The sequence below is a fragment of the Anser anser genome (genome assembly GCF_964211835.1).
Source record: "Anser anser genome assembly, chromosome: 1".
Classification (NCBI taxonomy): Eukaryota; Metazoa; Chordata; class Aves; order Anseriformes; family Anatidae; genus Anser; species Anser anser.
In genome coordinates, this window is record NC_139720.1 from 129,469,834 (window position 1) to 129,492,691 (window position 22,858).

Genomic DNA, 22,858 nt, shown 5'->3' on the forward strand with positions numbered 1-22,858 from the left:
GGGCTCTTCTACAAGTGACATAACTATTACTGCCCCATTTCATGAATGGAAAAGTTAAGACTTGAAACACTGAAGTGATATGACAAAGGTTACACATTTAGTGTCACAGTCAAGACCAGAGATCAAATTTTACTATCACTTGCAGAGTGTATGTTACTGGGTCAGACTGTTTGTGCTACTGGGTCACTATTTTGGCCAACTGTTAATAAAACAAGAAAAAAATTAAACAAGGACGCATTTAATGACCGAGCAATCATAAGAAAAAGAACTGTGGTAAACAGCCTGACTCAGCAGAAGAGGCTACTATGACTGACACAGTATGAAAAAAATTTAAGACCATCAATAGTTAGAATTACAAGGATTAAAATTATTAGAGGAATTAGAATTATAAGGAGACAAGGGGTTTAGAAGTTAAAAACATTTCTGCCATTACTTTAAAAGCAATTTAAAATATTAGAAGATCTTTTAATCAGGACATCAGCACTGCATAGGTCTCAGATAATACTGTGTTCTGAAATCCTACAGCTCCCTGCAAACTCACAATGCAAGGTACTTGTGCATGCATTCAACACCTACAAACTGGTGGGATTCCAAATATGCAATCCCAGTTGACCTTAAACTGCCAAAACACTACAAAATCCATAGCAGTAATCCCTCTTCCATTTCAAGTACAGTACTGGAAGAAATACCCAATACCTAAAAACAGACCCCTCTTTGGCTGGCTGTTGTTGCACCAGCCCTTCAAAAGGGAGTCAGCACTGTGCCAACAACCTTGCCACGGAGCAGGGAAACACTCAGAGACATTGCCAGGGCCGCTCTATCCATAAGCCAGGCTCTATGAAGAGTGCCACTGCACCTTCAGTGATTGCTGCATGCAAAGTATGCGTTCACACAGAAAGAAGTCAGAAATCATACATCTTAAGCAAATGCTTTGAGCAAATCTCCCCCATTCTACGTACATTTAGAAGCAGATCCTGACCTCATAGCAAACAGGTGTGTTTACATCAAAACCAAACCCTTAATAACTGGAAGCAAGAACCGCATCACAACTTGGAAGGATTACAGTGAGACAGGGGTCAAGTACAATCAAACTCTTTTTTTTGTGTCCCTTAAGGCCCCTGTTGATTTGAAACAAATGGTAAGCTGCCTTTCTTAAAGCACATGCATTGGTGTGTGTGTACTAAAAGCCTTCTTAATGATTTATTGGAGCTGATGTGACGCACCATCCCAGTTCTCTCTAGCGTCTTGACCTCCCGAGAAAGCAAACATGTAAAAACGTAACTCTAACCCCCGGTTTAATTGCTTTAAAACTTGAAACAACTACATTTGTTGATGAGGGCAAATCACTCAACAATGGCACAACATATGCAGGTCTCACCTTTTTTGCTGAGCTGTTTTCTTCTGCCTGTGACGGGGGTCTATTCATCTGAGGGTGTAATTCAACCTCGGATACTTGCTCTGTCTGTAACAACAAATCAGTCATTGCGACACCCAGAAAGTGACTAGCAGTCACATACAATAACGTCAATGAAAGGAAACATTATACACAAAAGAAAAGTTACTTTAACAATTCAACAGTAGGAGAAATAAGAGGTCTAGGATGACAGCTGAATGGATGACATATGTCTTTTCGAGACTTGTAATGAAACTATTTTCTTGCATTTTATTGTGCTAGGAAAACAAGAGGAAAGTTTTTCTGTGAAAAGTTAGGAATCACGTCTCCGAATATAAACGACCTGGTAACCAGAGTTTCTTCTAGAGCTATCCTTAAGGCCTAAGCGCTCAAAGAAAAAAACAAGGTGGGGTGGATAAAAACTGGAAAGACCTTGGTTGCGCCCTGTCACCTTATCATCTCCTGAAACTGATGAAAATTCATTGGAATAAGCCTCTGTCTTTGAAGCTGGCAAGGCTGGAGTGAGAAAGTATGAATTATACCAAAAATTCCAATAAAGATACTCAAAATACAAGTCATAAAAGAAGCCAAACAATCTTCTTCCTTTCTTTCCCCCTTCTCCTGTTTCGAACAGAAACCAAGCTGAACACTCAAAACACAGGTCTACACTTCAGCAAACCACAACACCCTCCCCCTGGCGCATCTGACACAAAAGAAAATTAGCAGAGAGGGCTAACCCTTGGCTTTGCCTTGGAGGATCTTGTCCTGAGATCCTCCAGCACCTTTCGATTTGCCCCAGCAGGACGCGGCAGAGCACATCTGCTACAGGAGGGCACCGGGGTTCGGAGCTGCCTGTCCCCGGGCATGCTACAGCAAACACGGTGTAAACAGGGCACGGCTGTTTTCTGTCCAGAAAGCATCAGCTGCCTTTTGAAGACGGGGAAAGCAGGCAGCAGCGGGGAGGCTGAGGGCACTTGGCACTCGCAGCCTGCCTCCTCTCCTCTTTCCCAGCTCCTGTCAAGTCGGAGCCAAGCTGACAACGGCCCCCAGGCAGGACAGGCAGCCTGCCATCCTGCTCGCTCCTCAAAAAAGGCTCGCTTCTACCCAGGTGAAAGCCTGGGTTTAAAAATAAAAATTTCAAGGCAAACCTCAGACTTTAAAGGGGCCAGGATTTTAGCCAAAATAATAACCTGTCACACACTGAAGAACCGAATTTGCTCTTGCCAGGAGGCTTCTGCCTAGACACATCAAGTTGTGGAGTGGTCACAAGTTTCATAGGGCTTAACCACAGGTTAAAAAATGACAGAATGGACACAACTCGGTATATTTTAAAAGGAAGGACTTTTTTTTTTTTCCCCATAGCACTTCCATTTTTTTCATAACAAAACCAGTAAGAGCTCTACAGAAGGCTGCAGGGGACAAGCAGTTCTGCCAGGTTACTGCTGCTCTTCAACTGTACGATGTTGAACTTTTATACGGAGGAGTGAGATTTGTGATCCTTTTTTTTTTTTTTTTTTAAATGCATGTGAAATTCCTCTGGAGAGGAGGAAAATGTGTCTTGGCTGACAACATCTCTCCCCCTCTTCCAAGTGCGCTACATCTGTAGTGTTATCTGATGGTATAATAAAAATAAACACACTGTGACTTTCCAGTAGTATTTGAATATTAATATCTTAAGTATTTGGATTTCAAATAGCTACTAGATACTAACATTTCAATTCTGCAAACCTTTTTTCACGGATTGAAGAGCTTCTTTTATATCTGTTGATTTCTGGTACAAATAGGAGAGTAAAATGGAAAAAGCAATCTTTTTTTTTTTTCTGTCTACACAAAGCAAAGACCTTTAAAAATGCATTTAATGTAACATAGCATTTCTTTATCAGCAATGTGAATAGCCCATAACCTCTCTGATTTGTACCACCACTTTTTATATATCTGAAAGAAATCAAGGGTCTGAGCACTGTTAACAGCAGCATGGGAAGATCTATGGGGCTTTCATGAATGATTTGGGGATAGCAAAGCTCAAATACCCAACAGAGCCACACAATAAATTTGGTCCCAAATCACATCACTTTGATAAATCACTCATTTAGGGGCAGGAAGAATAAACACAGTCTTCAGAGAGCCGTGTAATAGGTACACTATGAAGCCCTCATGGTATAGCTTTGCTGCAAAACGCAGTGCGATGACAGGGACATGTGAGAACCAGCTCTGAATGACCTTCCTTGGGCTGGGGGCACCAGACATCCCCCTAACCTGGCCAGACAGGCGGCTTCTGGTGCTCACACTCTTACTGGAGTCTATATTAAACCTTGCATCAGAAGCAAGAATACAGCACTTTATTCTACAGCATGGAAAAAAATAACAGAGGTTTGGTCCCCTTTCATGTGTAGATAAAATGCAGCTTTCAAAAACCAACTGCTCAAGCAGTGTAGAAGTAACTAAACAGAGACATACTCTACAATGTCAATTGCAAATACGAATGAAAATTAAAGTTAGAATAAGATAAAGAACCTGGAGAGAAAAAAAAAAGTGAAAAAAAGCAAAAACTGCTGCAGAAAAACTGATATTAAAAATTGGCCTCATTGCAGGAGAACATTGTTTTAACCTGCAGAAAACTGAAAGGAGAAAAAAAGAGTAAACTTTTTGTTCTGGTGAGAGCAAATATAAATTGGAGTACTGACGCCAGAAGGGTGAGTTTTCAAAATTTTCAACTGTTTGATAAGGCAGTTCCCAACGATACAACATCTATATTTTTTTCAGCAGCTGAGTGCTGCGATGCGGCTGTCAGCCTAGCAGCTCTGGCAGCTCCTGGTCTGCAGAGCAGTGGCTGGGCCACCAGGCTGGCGCGAGGACTGCACGCAGGCTGGCGTGTAAAGCTCAGCAGGCAGCAGGGCAGGGGCTGGCTGGAGAAGGCAGATGGTAAATATAAATACATAAGTACATTTGACCAAAAAATTTTAAAAAAGAACTAGTTCTGGTGACGCAGCTCACGCATAATGAATAAAACCAAGCGACTGCCATGTCCCTCAAGTGCCACCTAGTGGCACGTGGAACAGGCCATTTCTGAGTGTTTGGCTTCGAGGAGAACACCAAAAAATAGCTGTCCATATTATTCAGAGCCTGCAGACTGATCCCGCCCCGCGAGGTGTGCAGACAGCAGGTGCTGGGCAAGGTAAGCCTCAGTGCTTTGGAGTGTCTCCTTTGCTGGTCACGCAGAAGCTGGGTCCGCACATTAATGACTGGCCGGCAGAGCTGAGCTCCCACCTATGGAAAAGTCCCCAGCCCTCAGTGATGGGCCTCTGACACAAGTGTCTGAGCATAAAAAATATCGTTATGCTGCTGCAGTGGATTTTGTTCAGAGACTGACACCACTTAACCCAGGCAGAAATATTTTGTGTAACTGCAACTTGCGCCAATGCAAAGAAGGTTTGCTGATTCAACAACCCAACAAAGTCCCCTAGGCGAGGTTTGAGATGCTTTACAAAGATGTTTGCGCGCTGGTTCCTCCCCACACACATTTTAAAGGAAAAAGTCCTCCAAGCAGACGTGGGAGATTTCCAACTGCAATACAAGATTTGGGAGCCTGAACTTTCTCCTTGCAGAGTGTTAACTCCTGCCTCACTGACTACTGAGAGAACACGGAGAATATTCCATAGGAGGAAGCTTAGCCCTCTGCAGGGAAACAGTCCAATAATTTTGGACAAAACATGGCACTGACAATGGCATCTAACTCCTGGTTTTTGTTTTGGCAGAGGGATTCCTCACAGATTTCCTCCCCTTCACTGATTTGGACACAGGGTGAAAGCCAGTCCCTGTAGCCTTCTGGTGACAGGTCAAGTGAGACTGGCTCCAAGATACTCCAATCTGAGCTCTTATAGTAGGGTGTAAGGAAAAGGTGATCCATCAGGTTCCATTAAGGTGGGTTCCCTTTATTTTTTTGCTGTTTTTATACCATGCTTAATATAGTATTTGGGCAACTCATTTCTCATTCAGAAACACAGCAATAAACTGCCTCCCTCCATCACAAGTAATAAATGCCTTAAAGTTTTTCCGTGTCTCGGAAACTTCTCACTGTTACATTATTGTTTAAAATTCTTCAGCGGTGCATTAAATAATTCAGGTTTCTAAAGTCTTGTCTACCCAGAGAGATTATACTGCTTATGGAATATGGTCTTCCAAGGGAAAATTCAGTTGCAATAGGGTGAAGGTGCTCAGACAGAAGTGCCTCACTCATGGCCACAGAATGGAGCAAGCTGCTGACATAGGAAGTGTTGATATGACTGGGTCCGCATCCAGGGTTATAGCAGCTGGGTAAAGAAAATCCCACTCGTGTGCAATACCAGTAATGCAAAAGATAATTTCCAGACCAGGCCTGATAATATCTTGATTATGGGAAGAAGAGTATATGATCACAGAAAAGAGCAACACAGAGTCTTCTTCCAAATCTCCTGAAGAGCTTCCCTTTGCAAAGACCTACATCCAGATATGAATAGGTTGTATCTTCTTTTCCCCAACTCATATATTCCCCCATTCTTGCATTTTCTAAGAGTCTTACCCTCCTCATTCTTTCTAGCAGAAGATTAAAATGGCCAACAAAGTCTCTGTAGAATGGCCTCAGCCAGAGACCAAGCCATGGCCTATGACCGATATTGAGCATTAGGACAGACAATTCCTCATCATTAGGGTGAGTATTAGGAGTTGCAAATGCTCACTATCTCATGGTCTGATCCTGGAGCAGCCATTCATAGTCTTCTAACTGCTCCACGTGACAATACTTAACAGGACCTTTCTAAAAGAGTATGTAATGCTCGCTTAAGCACTAAGTGCTTTGAAAGCATCAGATGAAAGATTTTCGTAACTGTAAGAGAAAGCATTATTTTAAAACTGTTTTTTGCTTACATTTCTGTTTCTTCTGCTTAACAAGGCTGGATTATATGTAGACTTCACACCCGCTTCTCAAGACAATCCAAAACTGGTCTCCCAGCATAGAAAGTCTTCATGGAGCTTTCATATTTTTGTTACCTGAGTGCCTTTTAGCAAGAGTTAAGTATATGTTCAGTCTTCCCCACAATTCAGTCTCATCCACGCTTATGCTCCAGGCTAACTTTACACATGGAAATAGTTCCATTGTAGTCAATAGCACCACCCACAGAAATGAAATTATCAGTGTGCATTCATTGGAATAGCCCATAATAATTACCTATACAGTGCCGCTACTTAGCTTTGCAAAAAAGTATTGAGAAGAGCTTATCTGTATAAAAAAGTAGGATACTAAATATGCTTAACGCTCAGTATGCGCTCACTGCAATCTTCTATCATCTCTACATAAGTTCATTTAAGAGGTATTTTTCCTCTTTCTAAACATTCTTATTTTTGTGCTTAATGGCAATTCCGAAGAAGTCAAGATGTCTCAATTCCAGTTTTTGTGAGTCTAGTCTACCCAAAACTGAATCATCAATTCTTTTTATTGCTTGTTACAGAAACTGAAAACGATAAGACAGAGAGAAAACCCATAGGGATGCAAATGCAACAAACTGCCAGGGTCTCAGTGTGCTGACTGCTTCCTCAGCACTGTGCAGCTCTGAAGTTTTGATAAGCTTTTTCTCTCCCTGAGCTATCTGAGGGCTGGCGATAAGGTTTAGGAAAAAGGCAGTAAATACAAACAAATTGCTGCAGCATTCAGCCCATTCGCAAGGAAAGAACAGGACCCAGATGGAAGCATTAGCAATCTGTTTTAATACTCCACTTCTACAAAACCAGATTAACATAAGCTAGAAAGAGGTATGTGCCTTCCACTACAGATACAGGCACTGGATTCTTGGCTTATTTTGCTGTTGTTTTTACAATAAATATGAATCCACGTTCAAAAATTACTACAACACGTTTTAATTAAGATACTTGCCCTGCTTCCACTCTCCCAGAAACCTCTTTAGAAAGGATTTTATGGCATCCATCAACTACTCCCCAAATTCAATTCTAACTGCGCTAGTTTCAACCACTTCTTAAACCATAATTTACTTTGTCTGGCCGTTTTAGACTTAATATATAATTTTCACGACAGAAGAGGATAATCCGTTTGTATTATATTAAGTGGCAGATGGCAAAGTCTTTCATGTTACAGAAGACTTTCAGTTTTATTATTTAGAGGCTTCTTCAGTACCTAATGCACCGATTATACAACATATGTTAATCTGCGGCCAAAACTGCAAAGATGATCAAAACCCCCAACCATTTTCTTGCACAGCAGTTGTAAACGCAAGCTAAAAGAGTATTCCTTTGGTTTAATATAATATGGTTGCCTGGGAGAATACAATCATGTACATGAATTGCAGGCTGCCAAAAGCAAAATCCTTTTTTTCTTTCTTTCTTTCTTCCTTCTGTAACAAAAGTTCCTTCCCATTAAGGTCCAGGTGTCCTGCCAACACTTGAAATTCCTCACATAATTTTGCAGTAAGAAGGCACTTCAGCTGGCTGAACATTTTCTCCAAACAATCCTGAACCCTCTCACCAAACCCTCTCTCATCCTCTATACAACTCAGGCTTTACCCAGATGCCGTACAAAAAGCTAAGACAATACGAGGCAACCTGGGAACCAGCAAGTGTGGGTTGTTCCAGTCAAAGAGGGGGGAAAAAATTCAAGACTCAAGGGAGATATACCAAGATCAGCCTGTCAGGACTCCCAATTTTAATTAGGCAAAGTTAGACTTTGGCAGAGGGGAGATCTCAGGACCAGCTCCCAGCATGGAGCCAGCACGTGGCCATCGCATGCAGGAGAACAAGAAGTCTCAGCAGGATGGATGGGAGCCTCTCCCCTCCCCACCCCTCAGCCTCGGTGCCGCAGATCAGCATGGGCACGCTTAATTTGCTGTTACAGACACATTTCTTGAACTGGGTCCCAGTTTTCACTTGCAAGTCTTGATGATGAATGGCCAAAGGGCTTCAAGGAATTATGAAGTATCAAGTAACATTTTGAGAGCGGAACATTCGATATAGTAAGAAGAATATTATCTCAGCTTTCCAACAGAGCCAGGTGCTTGTAACTGGGAAGGGTGACCCACCTATCATCCCTCACAGCACTTTGTTTCCGTGATTTCACCAAATCAATAATAACTAACGCTAACGATGGCCACTAAACTGACAGCTTAACTCTGAGCTCATATAACGCAGGGAGATTTTAATCTTCAGAGCTGCGAGGTGATCAGGATACTTCAATTTGACTATCCTAACAACTGCCTGTCTACTCCAACTTCACTTGACCACTTTGCCTTAGTCTGTAATTGTTTTCAGTGCCCATCAAAACTGCCAGCATGGAACCAGTGGGGAAAACAGGTTCCAGGGTCTCTAGGAAATAAAAATCCAGCACAAATCAGCGCTAATTTACAAAACCAACAGACTTAAAATTTAGACTCTGGGAAAAAAGACTAAGAACATCAGATTTTTCAGCCAAGATATACAGGGTTTTCTTCCAGTCCCGCTGTTTTCAAATCCCCTTATATAGCACAAGCAGGATACCCCATTAAAGGACAGGAAGGTACTGAAATAGAGTAACTCAAATAAAGGAGTGTTGATCTAATTGGGCAACACTGCAGATAGTGAGCTATGTTGGAAAAAATCCTAAACCTATATTTGCTCTTCAGTGTTTATCCATAATTCCTATTAACGTAAATATGTCACTAAATCTCCCATAGTAAGCAGCAGCAGTAAATGGCTTCTGTAGGCTTAAAAGCCAATAGTAAAAAGTATTATTTTGTTTTCCACTAAAAAAAATAATAATAATAGAGGCTTATACGAGATGTGCATACACATGTTCGGTTCCAGCTCAGCTCCAGAGGAATGTTATTCATGAGCACCCAAAGCTATTTCCTGTCTGAAATTTGTGCCACTGAAAATCAGCCATGTGTGCTGCTGGCTTCCTATCACAATTCTTAGCACCTCTAAAAGTTACACTGTTTTTCTGCGTACACCCTGGATCAGCACAAAAGTTCTGGGACCACTTATTTCATTTCTCCTCGATGACTTGTGTTTAATTGATGACTTGTGTTCCATTAAGTTAGGAACACAGGATCAAGTCCGGGGCCACTGAATCCAGTCTCCTACAAGCCCAGGAAAAAAAAAATATATATATATATATATTGGATATTTCAACAAGCTGTAGGTTGTCTGGTTTACATACCATCACCTGGAGAGTCCAAAACCCCTGAAAGTTTGTGCCTCAAAAAAACAAGAGCAGAAAAGCCATAACTATAGAATGCCATGGGAAGTGAACAAGAGAGGTAGGTATAGGACATTGCCAGTGTTCAAAGGCTGTTCAATAGCTTGCAGCATATTGTTTATAATCTGAAGATGAAGGAAAACTGATACAAATAAAATTATTCTGAAAACCAAGCAGCTACTACAGATTTGCTAAGTGTAAGACATGCTACTAGGGATTACAGAAAGTGTCAGTTAAGTTACACACAGGCACATACACAGTAGTAAAAAGAAAACACTTCAGAATAACGTATTAACCAAAACAAAACTCTAGCCTTTGTATGAGCCTGCTTCCATACAAAGTCCTTCCAAGTGCCTTTCACAGAATTTAGGCAAAACCTGATTTTTTTTTTCCCCAATAGAAAAGCAACATGAATTGAGGTTTCTAATAAAGCATTTCATACCACATTTCACAATATCGTACTGGAAACATCAATTCAAAACAGTTTGCAGAGCAGAGAGATATGAGTTGGAATTTGAATTAGAAGATCATAAATCAGGTATAATGATCTGTTGCAGTACCTCTCCACGCTACGTAAACTTGTCTTTTACCCATCTTTATTTATTAACCTTATGCAGTCACCTCAGGGACTTCAGAGGAAAGCTCTCTCCCTTAAAGAAATGTCTGGTGAAAGGTCTGAGGATAACCTGGGTATAGTTTGTGGTGTTTCACACCTTAGCGAAGGTGTGAAACAGTGTGGGCTGGCAGCAGCAACCCAGACCAGCAAAGCCAGCCCCGCTGCTATTTCCCTGTGAACTGGTCAATTTATCACAGGATCACAAGATCTGAGCCTCTCACAGTAAGTTTGTGTACCCACCGAGCTACAGAGTCAATGCCACAACACTGGTATCTCTAAGCTTCTGCTTGTGCTATTCTCACCCAGTGATCCAGCCCTTCTCCCCCATTATTCAGCTGGCTGCGCTGTGGAGGCAGAGTTGGATGCAGACATAATTTAAGGAGGTTTTGATATGACCGGAGACATTTGGCACGCTGTGACTAACCAGTGTTTCAGTAACTTGCTGAGCTTGATTACCTCAGAGGGCCTGACAGGAAAAATAATGCCTTCTGAAAAGTCGGAACAAATTTTACTAAAAGCAACAACAACCATTGACCAAAGTCAAGACACCATTTCTCTATTGCTATTGATTAAGCTCACGGGAAGTCTTCTGCTCCATTGAAATGTACTACCTATCCCTTGGTACCTCTCTTTTATGCACTTCAGCTTTTACATCCCGTGAGCCCTTTAATCTTGCTCTGAAGAGCCAACAGGTCTGTGCTGCTCCTCAACCATCCATACAAAACTGTAGTCCTCAGAAAAAATTGTTTCCCTCTCCTCTTCCATCAACTAATTTCCAAACCTGAGCCAAAACAACCACACCACAAGCATAAATAAATGGTGCATAGCCCCTGAAGTATGTGGGCCTTGCTTCATTTCCAAGCTATATTTATCATTGGCAGTACCTAGCTGCAGGCATATAACAAAATGTTAAGGCAATAAAATAGGATTTTCAATAACACTGTTGAAAAATAAGTTAAAATGGAAATTTGAAAAGAGTTTGGTAAATTCAGAAACGGGAAAAGCTGAATGCGTAATTTCAGCATCATCGTTTTTCTTCAGATTTCGATCCTCTGTTTTGAAAGCAGATCTTCCCTCCTACTTCATGCTCTTTAAACCAAGGGCCCCATTGGACTAATGCAATCCATATGCTTACTATTGCTTACATGCTATTTGTAAGGGTCAGCTAAACTGAATTATGACCCCACCACACATACTTTCCTACTTTCTATTACTTTTGTCACAGAAAGGAACATTTAGAGATAAATAAAGCAGAATGTAACAAACATGAAGTTTATTACATTTTCAAGAACTGGCTTTATGTATATTTTTGCTGGGTCAAAACAAGAATATTTTGAGGAGATATTTGATTAAGTACCTTTTTAAATCATCAGAAATGAGTAAATGTAAGCGATGCATGTAAGCAAAGCACCAGCTATATATTCAATAATGACTAGACATGTAAACTGCTCTATTTATTTGTTTATTTATTCAGAAACCAGACTTTTGTATTGGAGAGAAGTGGATCGAGAAAGGTCCTGTACCACAGATGACACAGTGTAGGATACAAGCAGTTGGCTCAGGATGCTCTCCAGGGAATACCAGACAAAGCAGAAATGTGATGGGTGCACTGAGGAGCACGTCGTATTAGCAGTATGGCTATGCCACACTGTCTTGGGGGAAGCACGCAAGTTCAAACCGGAGTGCCCTACAGTCCTCAAGGCAAAAACTGGCTGTGCTCAGCTAAAAGGGGCTAGGGCAAGGAAGAGAGTAACGAGCTGCTGGTACAGCTGGGGGTAGCAGCAAGGCCTTTATCATTTCCATCATAAGCACAGTGCAGCAGGAGGTGTTCACCAGCAGTCTCGTGTGAGTAGTTCCAAAACTCAAGTGATGACTGTTTCTGGCCCAAAGAAAGTGCCTTGCCAAGTTTTCACATGTAATGGGCTGTTAGCTCCACTGTGGCCCTGTCTTCTATTAAACACCTCACCTAAAAGAGTAATATGTGAAGCATACTGCTGCCTAAGACTTAACAGAGCCAACAACATAACACTGCCTAAAATATCAAGCAGTATCTGGATGCAGACACGCACAAGTTCATCAGTTTGCATTGGACTGTGATTGATGTTCTAAATACAAACAAAAATCACCTAGAAAGCAAAACAAAAGAAATGCACCAGTAATGGTTTCAAACTTAATAACGTAACTGGCACGGGACTGAATTCCTCTCAGCAGTGTTTTTCAGACCCATGGGTGAAGTATACTCTTACGTGCTATAGCTCCCTTAACAGATGCCCTCCGAGCATTTGATGTTTGAGAAGCAAATAGCAGGTATCAAGCCCATGCCTTTCAGGCATCAAACTCTTATTAGTAGACCAGCCTTACTAGCTTTCAATTTACAGCTTTGTCTAGTGGGTGCATGTCAGCTCCACTACAAAGAGATTTAATTAGCCTGTAATTTGACACTACAACACGCTGGCTCGACAGACCGATGGAGGACATGTACAGAACTGCAGAGCAAACTATGGAGTTGCACTAACTTGGAAGTAAGAATGGCTATGATGTCCACGCCAGCAACACAACTAAGCAAATAATGCACAGCAAAATGTTCAAACTTTGCCCGTACCTGAGATACAGAAGGTCGAGGGGGCAGTGCAGGTGGTGGTGGGGGCAGCCAGCCAGACCTCACAGCTGAACAGGGAGAAAGAAAAACAAACACATTCACTTAATTACAAATAAAACCAGATTTTATTTCCATGATAATTCATTGTGATGAGGCAGTATTCAACATTTTAATAACAGAAACCATACTTGATCTTTATTGAGCAAACTCTGTTTGAAATAACTTTCTCCAGTGCTTACCATTCCATAAAATGAGCAGTGATTTAATTGCTGTAAAAAACCACAATGTTATGATAAAAAGCAGAGATGGAAGCCAGTCAGCCACAAAAGCTGTAGCTAAAGCAATCCAATTCTAGTTAACAACAGAAAGGGCATATACTTATCCTTCGTACTTTGTTCTTTTTCCTTAACATCATTGCCTTTTTTTTAAAAAAAAAGTAGGGCTTAGTATTTAATATAGATATTAAAATCATAGAATCACAGAACAGTTTGGGCTGGAAAGGACCCTAAGGATCATCTAATTCCAACCCCCCTGCCCTGGGCAGGGACACCTCCCACCAGACCAGGTTGCCCAAAGCCCCATCCAGCCTGGCCTTGAGCACCTCCAGGGATGGGGCATCCACAGCTTCTCCGGGCAGCCTCTTCCAGTGCCTCACCACCGTCATACTAAAGAATTTCTTCCTTAAATCTAATGTAAATCCACTCTCTTTTAAGGTTACAGCCATTACTCCTTGTTCTATCACTACCGACCCTACTAAAAAGTCTCTCCCCATCTTTCTTATAACCCCCCTTTACTTATTGGAAGGCCAAAATAAGGTCTCCCTTGAGCCTTCTCTTCTCCAGGCTGAACAACCCCAGCTCTCAGCCTTTCTTTGTAGGAGAGGTGTTCCAGCCCTCTGATCATTTTTGTGGCCTTCAGTTCACTCCAGATACAACACACTACATAATAGAGCACAGCCTGTAAAGAAAAAATCTGCCATGGAATTAGAAATACAAAAGCCTAAACAAACCCAAAAGAAATCACTTTCTTTATGTGTTGTATCTGCATGTTACTACTCACTGGAGGTATTTTGGAGGGAAGAGGAGAAATAAGGGGAGGAAGACAAACCCTAACAGTCAGTTCAGGCCTCTTTAGCGTAACATAATTTCATCTTTTTATTTTGAGCTAGCATAAAGGGAGGGTAACAATCACATAGGTCACGCTGCTGTACTTCTCTGTTTCTTTAAAATACCTAAACCCAATCATGGGACACAACTACAGGAGAGATGAGGTTTTCCAAAGGCAGCTGCAGAGAGGAGGGCAAGGCTAATACGGAGACATCAACAAGGACTGATAGGCCTCCTTTGGTGGGTTACCCTTCCTAGGTTCCTGTCGCATTGAGTGCTCAGCACTTGTACTGCTAAAGAGACGATATAGTCCATGTTGCACTATTGGTTATTTGTATAGCCCGAAAAATGCAATATTAAACTTAGAAATGCCTTTTACCACAATAATGCTAAGCAATTACATTTATACACTTTTTATTCCTATGCATATTTTAGAAAGCCACAAAGACCATTATGAGCCTTGTTACAGCTTAGCCATTTACATATTTTACACACCAAGCCTAAAAATCTCTTCACGGTTGAAAATTCAAAGACAAAAAATATTAACCATTAAGTCAGCAACATGAAAGTAAAAATGTGTGGGTGAAATTATTGAGAACAGTCGTATTGACTATACAGATATAGAGCTCCAAAGAGGCTTATAATGTTGTTTTTTTACATCTTCTGTATCACTACCTCTTGAATCAGAATGAAGCCTGGTATCACTGCAGACAGTGCTAAAGAGCAGACAATTAAAACCCAACCTAGGTTAAGGGAGCTATTAACATACTTACAGGCATATGAGAAATCTGAAAAAAAATATTTGAGTGATTGCTATCCTTTCCCGTGTGTTAATTAGCTCCGTTTATAAGGTCACTGCAATACTAGCATGATGTCCTCTCCACAACATTCTCCATCTTTTCCATGCAACTCATCTTCAGAATTGAACAGTGGACTATGAAGGCTTCTCTTCTTCTACGGAACTTCAGATTGTTATTTCATTTATCTGAGCACTGGCTTTGGCAATTACAGCTAATAACAATATTTGAAAACACAGTCTAACTCAAACACAAGTGCTCTGTAGGTCAATCAGCTGCACGCTTTAACAGCAGACAAGTACGTGCACTCAATGAGATACGTTTGTCTTCAGGAAACCTTGGGGGAGCCTTGCTGCAATGCTCGCTGGAAGTATCTGGGGGCACCTCACCTTCCTGCCACCACCAGTGGTTGTCGCTGCGAGGAGATGATCTCTGCTCGCTCAGCAGCTCCAGTGTTGTGGCTGAGGCCAGGAGCACGAGCCATGCAGACCTCCTGCTGAGCCCAAGCATGATGCTATGGAGTGTGCTGCAGCCACAAGCACGAGGGTCTGAAAGGCAAAGCCCCAGGCACCGACACCAGCTGCTGCTCTGGCCCTGCTGCACATACGCAGCCCCCTTCAGAGCCCTTCTTTTCGTATTTGCTGGCTTACGCTTCAGCAGGCCCTCAAAAGCAGGAGCTGTGTCCATTGAGAAATGGCCCAAACTTGAGCACTGCTCTAGAGATATGGCACCTACTGTCCTGCTCCCCAGCTCTTCCAACTCACTGGTACACCTAGAAAAGCAGTAGGGAACTCTTTACGCAGAAAGGTGCTGGTTTGGCTGGAAAAGCACATCCTGATGTGGTTGCAAAGCCCCACACTATGAAGCCCCAAAAGACTCCTGGGATTTGCTCCCAACAAAATTCCAAAGGGAAAAATATTTTTTTTTTAAGATGGTCAAATTAAAAAAAATAAATCATCAGCTTTCAAAATAGGCCATACATTAATTTAGCATTAAAGAAGTTAGATGCTTACACCATGAGCATTTGACCCAGTTTCCTCTTTTTAATCCTGCAAATTCTAACTTAAGCTACTCATGAAATATTCATGAAATTCCTGCTGTTGCAGAACATCTTTGGCCTGTTGTTAGAAGGAAATCATGCTTACGTGAGCACAACTGCTAGACAAGACCAAGTTGGTTGACTTTTGAGGACTAATAGCAACTTAAAAAAAAAAAAGTCACTGTTTCCCAACAGGGCAATGAAAAAAAGAATTACTGACAGATGATACAGGCTTCAACCTTCTCTAGTATCACTACCGTAAAAAAGGACAATGTTCAGAGACACTCATACATTTTTGTGTGTTATCAGCAGGTGACTTGTACTATTAGGCTACTTCATAATGCCTCCCCTCCTGGGAGACCGCCCTGCACAGATTGGTTCTTGCTGTTAGTGATGGTACCACAACAGCTTTGAAAGCAAAAATAAATACAGGGGGAGGTCTGTTCCCGAAATGAAAGCAAAGTGACTTGGGATTGAGCAGCAGACAGATGTCATATTTTCAGGTGCATGCCCCAGAGTTTGGGTAAGCTGCACACCATCGCTCTTTGAAGGCATCTTCACACCCTGCACAAGAGCAGAGAGAACGGGGGGGACGTGGGCATGCACAAAGGGATCATAGGGTAAGACGGAGTAATTTCCCTTCATACAGTTATCCACGCTTGGTTTGTTGCTGTCCTTATGTATTGCCCTACAACTTATATCAGGAAAGCGTGGTAATCCTTCCTTTCAGCTGCTCCGAAAGCAGCAGGGCCCCCCCAGAAGCTGTGCTCCCCATGCCAATTCCACCAGCGGTGATGGGATCAAAAAGGCCTGGAAGCTGTGAGCGAGATGCACAAGCCCCATTTCACCAGGTTTTTGAAACGCCTCCTCGCATCAAACAAAACAAGCAATGACAGAAAAGCAGGGAATCGTGCTGGGTGAGCACACCACTCAGTGGTGTGGGGAGCAAGAGATACCCACAGGTTTTCCTCACTGAAGGATGGGCATTCGCAGTCCAAGTTCTCGCACAGGTCGCCTCATTACTGTGCAGCTTGGTGGGATTCACGCCAGAGTGAGCAACGTAAACCAAATCTTAAAGATAGCACAGGGGAAGGACTGTTCAGGTACCAGTAAAACAGATCCAAGTACATCCAGCGTCTGCATCGCACTTACTACTGAAAGTGATAGCATTTTCATGCCCTAGCTACTCCCACAAAGGCAGCGATAAGGCTTTCAGGACAATAACCATGGCTCTTTACTTAGTGTGTTTACACTTGATGGTGGACTATCAGCACGGCAAGCTGCCAGGACCATTTTCCTGCCCTATTTTGGCAATTGCGAAGGTCTAATAGCACTAGCAGGACACCACACTAGATAAAAAAGCAGGTTTTCCAATCTGAAGCTAGATAAACATTTTCAAGCAAACATCAGGATGTAATTCCACATCCTGAGAACAGGCCATGCCATCCTATCCAGCCACGCCACTCTGCCTCCAGCCTCCCTGGTGGACAAGACAAATCCTCAGCACTTTTGTTACCTATGGTAGTGGAAAAAGACCAATCATAGTTTTCAAGTGGATGCTACTGGTCAGCCCACAATATGACTACCGTTGCTGGATTGAGGGAGAGAGATCGGCTGCATCACGGGTTCACACCAGTTTACGCTGCTTCAGAGTGCTGAGTTCCCAAACCAGGTTTAACAGAAGAACGACCAATTAATTTTGTGAAGAAGCAAGATCTGCAATATAGAAACAGTTCCAAAAAGATAAGCCAAAAGAATGAATTACTCGTATTATACTGAAAAAGAAAGGGTTCTCACCAGTTGTTTGAGTGCCTTAGGTACTTTGGGAAGCTGGCTATTTTGGCCTTCCTCTCTGAGGCTGGTTTGTTTGGGATACTTTTTCCTCTTCTGTTGCCAAAGGCAGGTCACAGAAGAAAGTTCTGTGTCCATGCTTGAAATCCAATTCCTGTTTACCTGTCTTATAAACTTTCCTCTTGTTCACTGAAATTTGACTACTTGGATCCTTCTCTGCAACCCTTCATTTATTTACATTCCTATACTTTAGCACAGCAATTGTGAAATAACTTCTTCAAGAGATCTGATTTATTAATTCTCACTAATATGCTTTTAGAAAGCTGCAACAGGAAAAAAAATATCTTAGAGCTGTAGCCAGGAATGTAAATTTAGTGAAGGATCCTAGTAAGGTGATGCAAAATACCTTCTTTAGTCCAGGCATCTGTTTTAATAATTCTCACTAACATATCTTCAGTGTGTAACAGCAATGAAAAAAAAAAAAAGAAATTAGATTCCTAATAGTAATTTTGTTATCAGGTTTGTAGAAAGATTGTAGAAAGCATCGCCAATGCCAGAATTGGAGATGGGGCATGCAGCTTGACTGATAAAACCTCTCTTCTCAGTTAGTCTGGGGAAACTGCTCAGCAACTAAGCTTTGTTTTCCACAGCCAGTGATCCCCACGCATACTGTCACAGACACACTCCTGCTACAGCTGTTCCATGTGCTAAACACACTGAACACTAAGTACTTTCCAGGTGATTAGAAAGAGAGAGAGCCAGCCATGAAGCGCTATTGCTTCTGCACTATGGACTCTCGGGTGTGCAACTTCATGTACGAGACTGGTGTCCTTACAGGTTTGATGGGCCACTTCCACATTAAACAAGAAAGACACCACTAAAGGTTTTTGATTTTTGTGTTTTTTGTTTGTTTTTTTGTGATGCCTTTTTTCTTTAATGCCCAATCTATGCAATTTAGCATGTTTTCACTGTAAAGAAGACTTTTTTTTTTAAACACCTGTCCCATCTTCTGTTTTCTCATATATCCACAACCTCTGTATTTTTAACTTCCAGTCTCTCATCTTCCCTAAACCACTTCACTTTCTGGTTACTCTTTTCTCTACCCTTTCCTTTTCTGTGTGTTTCTGCCTGGAGACTGCATCTCCCTCCCCCGTTCCATGAGCAGAACTATTCGTGATTTTGCTCTCTCCCGTCACGTTTAGCTTCATTCTCCACCCACAGGGAGGCAGAGTCCCTCCACCGAGCTCTGACAGATCCACGCTGACTGAGTTTCTCACCCCGAGGGTTTCCAGTGGGACTTCTGGGTGCTCCCAGAGAGGCGTCACCTGCACTTGCTGGCTGTGACCATGTCCAACAGAGATCAACTCTGGCACATGGGAGCCAGGAAAAGCAACGGGCTGCCGCCCGCCATCCCCATCCCTCCAGACTTTTGGCAGTATCTGCATCTGCAGTCTTCCTCGCAAGGGAGGCAACTTGCCCCCCTTTTCCACAAGAGAAACAAGAGATCCTTTCCTGCAAAACTGTTTAACCTAGACCTCCAGCTCTTCTAGGATGGACCAACTTTTTTTTTTTTTCATGGGATATAGTACGCCAAACAGGACCATGAAAATAGGTCAGCCAAGCTCACCGGGGCTGGTAGGGCAGTCAAGAACTTTTCAGCTTTAGCAACTTTCACTAGAAAAGAGTTTTGGGGATTAGAATTTCATAAAAATATTTCACATTTTTGATAACCTGCAACAGAATGAAAACAGCACAAACCATTCGTCAATCCTAGAAATGCAAGTGCTACTATTAGAAAAATTGAGAATAACATGTAGAAGTTCAATTTTCACAAATTGTCAATAAACAGACTTGAAAGGCCAGCAAGATTTACCCCATTTTGCACACAAGTACTCTCTGGACTAAGCCCTTAGAGATAAACGTAGAAATTTAAATACCTAGAGATGCTGAAATAAGTTACCCCATCAGATTCCTATCATTTAATAACCATTCATCCATTTATGTCCTCACTATTTTCTTCAGCCCGTTCAATCTTGATTATGTCCTTGTCCATCTGGGCAAAGAAATTAGCTACATAGCTGTAAACATAGCTGTAAACACATATATCCTTCATAAAAAATTCTAAAAGGCTGAAAGGCATAAAACTCTTCCATGCAAATCAGAGGACAACTTTCATATTTTATTCAGAATACGCTTAGTTCACTGACATATATTCTTAAAGGGAACAAGACTGCAAGGAAACAGAAGCTTCAGTGACAGAATGAAAAAGCTATTCTCTGCTTTAAAAAAAAAAAAGGCAAAATTTATGTTAAGAAAGCATTTCACAATATTTTCTTTGCAGTGGTTCAGTGGCTGAGAAAAAGCATTATGAATATCAGCTCAATTTTAGCTTCTCTATGCTTTGGTTTAAGTGTAAAAGACATTTTTAAATTTTAATTTTAATTGTTACAACCCTTACAACTGAACATGTTAACTGGACTCTGCACTCTTAACTATAAAGCTGACATCAGAACTCTTGTATACTGTGCAAACAATATTCAGCAGAAGGGAATATTATGCAGATGATTGTAGGCATTATTGCTCTGCTAAAATAAAGGTCGTCCAGAATTGTCACCTTCCTAATTTAATCTTTTGGACTGATTAACAAACACAAGACAGTAATATGCAAGATAGCACAATACTACAGCATGAATAAAATTCTGTCCTATTCATTATTTAATATTTAAATAATTTATATTTATTATTATATTTATTATTTAATAAAGTAGTTGGATTTTACTAAATAGAGAGCAATACAAGCGTGATGAGAGGAAGGACTCATGACAAGTAATTACTTAATGAAATTCACTGTGATTTAAATTCAGCATTAAAAAGTGCATTATTATTCTAGATTCCTCTTGTCACTTCAACTTTGAACCAAGAAGTTAATTGGGAAATTGGTATTTATGGTAACACAAACAACATGACTCCATAATTCCTGAAAAGCTTGTCTGGTAGCTAAGACTTACAGATAGCTAACCTCAATACATACATATATTTCCTAGAAAATACCAATAAGCGTAAATAATACGGAAGATAAGGCAATAACCATACCTACCTAGGTTAACTTTGGCAGGTGTTTTAGTACCCAGTTCCATGTGCCCAAAAGAGAAAGTCACCTGCATTTGCTCCCTGAGCTACAAATATGATGTAGCTGCAAACAGCTGAAAACAGTATTTGGGTAAGTATTTGGATCAGTTTCCATAAAAACGTATATAATAGTGCAGCAGCATTTTAGTTCTCCACATCCTCTCTCCTACACAATTACAGAACTATTTTATTTGATACCTGGACTAAAACCATACAGAAATAAACAAAAGTTGTCTGTGGACAGGCAAATATGAAAAACATCTCAACAGATTCCTGCTCTTCAGAAATCTCCACACTTGGCAAATAAACACCCCAAGGTCATACATTCAAGGAAAGGTTGTGCTAGTTGAATGAAATAAGGAGCACTCGATGAAGTAATGGAAGCATCAAAGAGAAGACCTTTGCTCTTCAAAGGTATCAAAAAAAGGACTTTTTTCATACATTAGAGTGTTCCCTCTTTACTAAGTACGTGTGGTACTTAACACCTCACATGGTGAAAGAGAGAAAGAAATAAATGTACTAGCCCTATGTTACAGGCTGAAACCCACATCCCCCGTGGAGCGAACCCAAGTTACACCGAGTGTCTGCTTACACGCCCGCACATGAAACGGTGCCTGTGCTGCACGTGTTCCTCACTGCAGGGGCAGCCTCAGCAGGAGATGAGGTTCATAAGCAGACGAGCGCTGAAAAAAATTCAGTCTAGAATTCATTTGTAAATAGTTACAGGGCTGTTTTGAAGAATTACAGAGAGACGTTCAGTCTGCTTCCACATCAACATGAAACTACGCTGCCTATGACAACTATGTTGTTTCATCAAAGCAAATCCCCTTTTCCAAACACGTATCTTTTGTTCTACAGAACTGTTAATTAAAAGAAGTTATGAAATTCAGGAATGGAACTAAGTGGGAAATAAAATGTCTTCTACACTTGATATATTTAATTCTATTTCAGAGGCATCAGTATCAACCTAACAAGCCCCAGACTGCTGTCACCGCCTAGAATTAAATTCTTTAGTAGTTGTCATGTGCAGAAAATGTAATTGAGCAAAACGCCCGAAGACAGTGGGTGCATTTTTCGGTTTTAATCGTAAAGCTGGGACTTGCCCCAGCCCCTCTTACCCCGAGGCAGACCCTGGCTTTCTGCTGCCGGAGAGGGCGAAGCGTGGCTGTGTGGCAGACCCCGCAGGCACCGCGCTGCAGCAATGCTGGCTCCCCCAGTGCCTGCTCCCTCACCCCATCGGTGGGACTGGCAGCAGGGAGCCCAAGGAGCCCCGAGAGGAGCTATTTCTGCAAACACCTCTGTGAACAGTGCAGAAGAGCTTTGTCGGCCACAGGCTGTCAGTGCTCACGCTAGGAGCTGTCGGCTTGTATCTGGCTAGACAGCAGGCTAGAGGAGAAATGAAGATGTAAACCAGGTCACGCACGTATTTAAACTGACTTTTTTTTTTGTACTTAAAACCTGCTGTTGTCTTTCCAGGAATGCATAAAACCCAGCCAAATATTTTCTTCATGTGTACATAGGACAACTGCCAGAGATTATATATTCAACAAGAAGAAATACACTGAGAATCTAGCTGTGCTAAATTTTTGTCAGATGCTAACACAGAGACTACAGCATAAAAAAGAAATAGAAAATTTCCCTCTCCTAATGAGTCTTAACAGAAATTCTCATGCACTCACAGGATGGGCTGGTATGCAGTGATTTTCCCCTAGTTAAATTCACTAACAGCCTCGTTCATGGATACTGCGGGAAAAACTCTCTAGGGACTAGTGGGGTTTTAGAAATAGTCTGCCTCAAGACAATGAAACTTTCACTGTGGCAACTTGTTTGTGCAAGGCTTGAGAGAACATGCATCATCTTTCAAAGCTAAGCAAAAACCAGGGGTATCCCAGGACAGTTTGGGGGAGAAAAAGCAGTTGGCAATAGGTATGATGCTTCACTGATGCCAGTAATTAATAACCCTAATGTTGAACTTCCTGAGGTTTCTTTAAGGTAAAATAAGGTCATTCTACCATACATGTTTTCTCAACTATGCCATATCACCTGCGGAATTATTCTTCAGGTCACAACTGAGAAAAACCAGCTCAGTAAATGATAAAATACACTCCTATAGCTTGCCACACATACGTTGTCTTCCAAAATTACAGTGTCATCTTGACTCGTGGCCTTGATG

At 41.6% G+C, this 22,858-nt stretch overlaps 1 protein-coding gene across 3 annotated transcripts in view; it reads right to left on the reverse strand.

Annotated features, from left to right (window-relative positions):
• Positions 1-22,858, reverse strand: part of REPS2 (RALBP1 associated Eps domain containing 2) — a 96,525-nt gene that overhangs the window by 9,525 nt on the left and 64,142 nt on the right. For all 3 annotated transcript variants that reach the window (XM_083847760.1, XM_083847759.1, XM_083847761.1), the window contains exons 14-15: positions 12,827-12,891; positions 1,379-1,462 (exon numbers count right to left, since the gene is read on the reverse strand). In XM_083847760.1, the coding sequence (XP_083703886.1) occupies positions 1,379-1,462; positions 12,827-12,891 (149 nt within the window). The remainder of the gene's footprint in view (positions 1-1,378; positions 1,463-12,826; positions 12,892-22,858) is intronic.